At 41.0% G+C, this 6,844-nt stretch overlaps 1 protein-coding gene and 1 pseudogene across 1 annotated transcript; one reads left to right on the top strand and one right to left on the bottom strand.

Moving 5' to 3' along the window:
- Positions 1 to 350: 350 nt before the first annotated feature.
- LOC110323948 lies at positions 351 to 1,576 on the top strand (annotated as a pseudogene).
- Positions 1,577 to 3,128: 1,552 nt separating this feature from the next.
- Positions 3,129 to 4,182, bottom strand: LOC110335708 (olfactory receptor 10A6-like). The gene has a single exon (XM_021218030.1). It carries the CDS (start codon positions 4,174 to 4,176, stop codon positions 3,208 to 3,210), a length of 969 nt encoding a protein of 322 aa, XP_021073689.1. The 5' UTR covers positions 4,177 to 4,182; the 3' UTR covers positions 3,129 to 3,207.
- Between the last annotated feature and the right edge of the window lie 2,662 nt (positions 4,183 to 6,844).

Here is a 6,844-nt window from a genome sequence, read left to right on the forward strand (position 1 = left end):
AAGCATATGAACATTTGGAACTACAGGTTTAGTAAAATATTGTCTTAATAGCAATACTCTGCAATGATATATATATATATATATATATATATATATATATATATATATATACATATATATACATATATTAGAGAAATAAATCAATAAATGGTTGTATTGTGTGTTATAGAAACATGTGCACCCTAAACCAATAGATTATAGGATTAGAAGAGAGAAATAAGCTAAGATATTTTTAAAATAAAGAATTTAAAATTAAATTTAAAGAATCTTAAATTTTTTTAAATAAAGATTTCTTTAGAAATAAAAAATTTATTTTTTATATTTAAAAAGGCAACACTGGGGCAAGCAGGATGGATGAGTGTGTTGAAAGGTGCATGGAAGGTATAGAGATAGACCTCTGGACAGGTAGGAAGGCCAAAGACATTAGAAACACAGCTCAAGTAAGTCTAACCAAGATGATAGGGGGAAGCCTCAGGACACCATTTACTTCCAGGGGCACTGGGTCAAATTTAGTAAACCACTTTGTGGTGAGATGTCTCCATGAACAGCAGACCCTGAAGGGGCACATGATTGACCAGTACAGTTCTGAGGAGGGGACCAGGCCCCATTTTATTACTTGCACAGTGGAACATGACTCCATCCAGCTGCCCCTGGAGCACCTAATAGAAGGACAAATGGCAGAGGTCACTTTGCCCACTTTGACACTTTTGTGTCGAAGGTGAACGGGCAGGCAGAGGTGAGGCTGTTAGCCCTACCATAAGCCTTATGACCACCATAATGGCCCATAACAAGACCAGTATCATTATGCTTGTCTTGGGGATCAGTTGACACATTAAGGCACAGAACCAGATCCTGGCTGCTTCTAGGCTGCCCCAAGTCCTCGTGCACACAGATACTGCTGGGGCACTGGGAAGAAGGGAGTGGATATAGAGGACTTACGTGTGGACTTTCTGACCATCATGGGGCACAAGTTCTATGGTTCCAGGATTGATGCTCTGCAAGGGATCAGTAAAGTTAAACCCTTGTATCCCATGCTGTTTGGACGTAAAAAAGAGCAAAATTTCAGGCCAGGGACTGAGAGCATGCCCATGTTTGAGGGCCTTGGGAAGGCTGCTGATCTGGTGAGTGAAAACTGTCAGGTTTATGAAGCCCTCATGTCTGGGGTTACCTAGAGGAAAGGCTGGAGGCTGAATTTGGTAAGGAACCCCATCTGAACAGCTGGTTTCCAGGGGAGGAGAGACTTCCAAACACCTGAAACTTTTCCATCCAGCAGATCCAGCTCCAAGGGTACATGCTGCTTGCACAGTGCCAGACACTACTGGCCAATATGGGAGCTTCATGTCACTCAGATCATGAAGACCAGCCATCTCTGGTGGTCCTGAGTTGTGGCATGCCCATGGATATGGCCCAGAATGCAATCCGGCTCAGTGTAGGCCACAGTACCACCATAGCTGAAGTGGTCATCATCACACAGGACCTAAAGCATGCCATGGCTAGCAGCAACTCTTTCCCTCAGCAGCTGGACTTTGACCACTCAAACCATAGGAAAACCCTTGAGAAAGCCTCTGTTCTCTAAGCCATACCTTCTCAAGAGCTGCACTGAGTCGACAGCCTTACTCTGTGGTGCAGAGTGAAGAGAGGGTGCCCATCTCATAGAATTCCACTCCCGTCCCATCCTTACAGGCTCAGGACACCAGTGTCAACAAAGGCTATGTGGGAATGGAAATGTTCCAAGTATCTGGCAGGTTGTCAGGAACACCTGGCTCCAGAAGTCACATTGGCCAGAAGATAAAATCCAAGTCTTTGTCCATTGTCACTTAGCTGCTATTGTGAAAATAGGAAACTTGATTTTGTCTCCACTCATGGTCTCCCGTGTACACCTACGGACGCACACACACCTCCCCAGTGCAGCCATGCCTCTCTCCCCTGGTCTCAGCCTACCTCCCCAGCTTCATTCCCTACTCCTGGAGGACATAGTACTCTTGTCATGTGTTTTCTCCCTCCCTTCTACTCAGGGATCCAACTCCAACATGGCTGACCGGAGACTCGTGCCTGATCTCAGTCTTTGCCAAAGTAGGAAATCTGATCACATCTCACTCAGATTCGATTTTAATTTAATTTGTAAAGGTTTCTGTCATCTTGAGGATGCACGGCACACATTTATATTTATATATAAACATTCTTCAAGAATGTTTTTAGTCTGTGAGTCTATGGACCAAAGGATGACGCAACATGTGGAAACAGTTGTCAGAAATTAAATGAACTAATAAAAGATGTCTGCAATTGTTTAAAAAAAAAACAGCAAAATTTTAAATGGCATTTTAAAACTTTAAAAATAAACAATTGTGCCTGAGATACATGCCATGAGAGGGAGCCCACCCTTGACATTCCTGGGTGGTCCAGGACCAAGAGGTTGGTCAGTCCAGAAACCTAGGGTAGAACAAAACACATCTGACGAAGAAGTCAATGAAATGATGCCTAATGATATTCTGTTATACTCATAGGCTGTTGCCTAGCCCAATTGTCAACAGAGAGGCTTCATCCAGCAACTGATGGAAACAGAAGCAGAGACCCACAGCAAATACTGAGCAGACCTTGAGAAATCCTGAGGAAGAGGGGGGAGGAAGGATTGTAGGAGCCAGAGGGGTCAAAGACACCATAAGGAAATCCACAGAATCAACTAAACTGGTTCATAAGGGTCACGGAGGTGGAACTGACAGCCAGGGAGCCTGCATATGACTGACCTAGGCCCTCTGCACATATGTAACAGTTGTAGAGATTAGTCTTCTTGTAGGACTCCTAACAGTTTGGGAATGAGGGCTGTCTCTAAATTTTTGCCAGCTTTTGGGACTCTTTTACTCATACTGGGTTGCCTTGTTCAATCTTAATACGAGGGAGGTACCATTTCATACTACATCTTGGTATGTCACCTTTGGTTGATATCCATGGGAAATCTGCCCTTTTCTCTATAAGAACAGAGAAGGAGTGGGTGGGCAGAGCAAAGGGGAGGTGGGAAGAAGAGAAGAGAGGAGGGAAAGGAAACTGTGGTTATGAAGTAAATAACAACAGCAACAACAATATTAAAAAATAATAGTATTATTGTAGAAAGAATTAAAACATGTTCACCAAGAAATTTAGTTTTCATCTTGTTAGTTCATTCACAGTTCAGTTATGAGCTATCTGAATATCACACAACTCCTCAACAAGTCAGGTTGTGTGTAAAGCCATTTTTCTTTCCCATAATTTTACCACAGCCCTTTTCATCTCCTTGTTTCTCAGGCTGTAGATAAGTGGATTCAGGAGAGGGGTGAGCAAAGAGTAAGCCAATGACATCAGTTTCTTGGTGTCTGGTGAGTACTTGGATTTAGGCTGCAAATAGGTCATACTGGCTGTGCCATAGAAGAGGGTGACAGATGTGAGATGAGAGGCACACGTGGAAAAGGCCTTCTGCCTCCCTGTAGTGGATGGCATCTTCAGGATGGAGAAGAGGATTCGGATGTAAGACAAAAGAATCAACACGAAGGGAGTCAAAATGATCAGAACAGTGCCTGTGAAGGCATAGATCTCAAAGAAAAAAATGTCTGTACATGCAAGCTCCAGTACTGCTGGAGTTTCACATGAGATGTGGTTAATTTCATTGGAGCCACAGTAGGGAAAACTGAACACCCATGTGGTCTGCAGAGTAGTCATCATGGTTCCTGAGAGCCATGAGCATGTCACTAGCGTCATAAAAACTCTTTTGTTCATAATCATAGGGTAAGATAGAGGATGACAGATTGCAGCAAATCGATCATAAGCCATTGCCCCCAGGAGAAAACACTCAGTCCCACCAAAGAGAAGAATGAAATACATCTGCACAAAACAGCCCCCAAAGGAAATGGTCGCTTTCTCACTAGTCAGGACCACCAGCATCTCAGGCATAACAGTTGTGCTGAAGCCAGTCTCAACCACAGACAAGTTCTGCAGGAACAGGTACATAGGGATGTGCAGGCTCCGGTCCAGGAGGATGACAGACATAATGAGGGCATTTCCAGTCAGAGTCACCAGGTAAATAACTAAGAAAGCTCCAAACATTTGCCTTTGGAGTTCAGGATAGTTCGAAAATCCCAAGAGGATGAACTCAGCCACAGAGCTGTCATTCTGCCCCCTCATTGCTGTAATGGAGCCCTGGGTCATTCTTAGGAACACAGTGTGTAAGAATGAAGTCACAGTCCCGACTCTAGCTTCCATTCATTGAAGAATTCTCACAAAGCATTGTAAGAGAAGACTGTCCACACAAAAAATTATCTATTTTAAGTTTGGAGAATAGCTACACAATTGGATTCATGAATCTTTTATACATCAAAGAGGAAATAACGATACAATTCTGGCTTAGAAATTTAGGCTGAAAAGCATAAAATGTCATAAAATACCACATACTTTTAATTAAATCATAGTCCTAAAGTAAATAAAAATATTTTGTAATTCTATTTCTTCCTCATGCTATTGTTAGAAATATATCTTTTACTTAACTGTATTACATATAAAATTTTAAAACATGGAAGATAATGTGCAGTAAAGATAGGTTAATCATTCAGTTATAACAGTACATTTGTTCAAAGTGTCATTACACTTCAAATGATTACGGCAGTTTTGACAGGTAGTGATTAACATTCCATAGAAATGCATGGAGGGTGTTGTATATTAAATTTATCTACATTAGGTAACACCAACATGTTTGAATAAGTTTCAAGCTCCCTGGTCTCAGCCTAGAGTGGAAGTGATCAATTCTCTTGAAATTTACCTAAGTGCAATTTTCACTTCTTAGGACTACATGCTGGAGTCCCTCCTTGTGACTATGATAACAAAAGAAAAGGTCTATCTAAGGGTCATTATGAAACTTTCTTCTAAACTTTCTCTCTACTCCTCTTCATCTCTTGCTCATCTCTCCAACCTCCTCTACTTCAGGGAGTTCATGAAATCATCAATTACCTCCTCAGCAAACTCTGATCAGGGAGCTGTCATTTTCCAGGCACTACATGGTCACAACTGTTCTGATAGCTTCTACAATTCAAGACGAATTAAAGGCACTACATAAAGCATGCATAAGTCTCTAAAAGCATGTTGCATAAGATATCCCACACACACCTCAGGACACTCTCACCTCTACTTGTATGTTTCCTCCTATTAACAACTGTCATAGTATTTTTGTATATTAAAATCCTACCCCGTACAATGACACAATGATGAAAAACAAAGAATGTTTTGGCTTCTTGCCTATATGCACAGTGCCTGCAACAGTCACAGAATCATAAGGAATATTAAGATAATGTTTGCAGGATAAAGGAACCTAGGAAAATCTAGGCTCTATCTCTAATAAAAGGGGTGTCTAAAAGAAAGGAGAAGCCAGTACTTAACAGAGTATGGAAAGAATTGAGAAGTAATAAGATCTGGATTGGAAAATTCAATAAGGGAATCTTAGTGCAAACATGACAAGGGAGGATAGCAATCCTAACCAGGGATTGTGATTTGCTCAACTCAGAAGATTCTGGTATGATGCCACAGGGTTATAATGGAGCCTTCTGGTCTCTGTGTGATGTTCTGAAATGCAGAGGACATTTACTGAGGGAGATGAGGAACCCAGAACCACAGAGAGACACTGCCATTTAAAGATCTGTATCTTGACCTTCAGTGCAGATCTGTAGAACATTAGTAAGTAATAGAAGGCAAGTTCATTTATTCTTGAATTGGACCATGGTCATAGGCTCTAACAAATTGCCTCTATCATTTCTTATACATATTTTAGGTATCAAAAACTCCTAAAATTTGGGCTGTTAGTGAGGCTGTAGCTCAGTTGATAATGTGTTTGCTGTGAAATAATGAAAACCTAAGATTCAATCACTAGAACCCACACAAAAAGTGGGGCATGGTGGTGTACACTCCTATTCTCAATTCTTAGTGGGTAGAGACAAGAATCTCCCTGGGACTCACTGGCCAGCCAGAGTATTATAATCAGGAGGCCCCAAGCATCAGTGAGAGGCCTTGTCTCAAGCAACAATTTCCTAAGGAACACACAGCAAAGAACTCTGGCCTCCACATTCATGAAAGCATACTCATGCTTACAGGCACACACACACACACACACACACACACACACACACACAAACACACACACATACATACATACATACCTTCTACAACAGGTAATATAGTCTCTGAGAAAGTTGAAATTTTGTATGTACTCAAATCTAAATGTTTGAAAGTAATTTATTATTAATTTAATAAAAAAATATTTTATTTTAAAACCTTTATGAAACCAACTAACAATGTATAATAGAATAAAACTGTCTTTAATAGCATGTTAGGATGACTACAGCAGACAATTCACAATTCACTGTACATTTCAATACAGCTAGTAAAGGTTTGGAATGTCCCCAGCACAAAGGAAAGATAAATGTCTGAAACGACAGAAATGCTAACTGCCCTGATGTGATCATAGTACATTGTAACAAGTACTGACTTGTGACTCTGTTTTTCATAAGTACATGAAAAACAAACATTTAAAACCTAAAAGCAAAAGAACTATCATGAAGATGAGCTGACTGACCACAAATGCTTTCTCAATTATTAAAACACTCTAACATTGTCCTAAATAATTGTAACTGGTGGTACCAGGCAAGCTCTCTTTCCATTAAGGTTCACCTTGCATTGGCTCACTGACATAGTATACCAGTCGGAACCTTCTAGGATGTGCATGCAAAGTATGCAAAGTACCTATTCTTGCAATCACTGTCTGTTCTCCTCTAAGGAAGGAAGGAAGGAAGGAAGGAAGGAAGGAAGGAAGGAAGGAAGGAAGGAAGGAAGG

This window comes from Mus pahari, chromosome 1, assembly GCF_900095145.1.
Source record: "Mus pahari chromosome 1, PAHARI_EIJ_v1.1, whole genome shotgun sequence".
Classification (NCBI taxonomy): domain Eukaryota; kingdom Metazoa; phylum Chordata; class Mammalia; order Rodentia; family Muridae; genus Mus; species Mus pahari.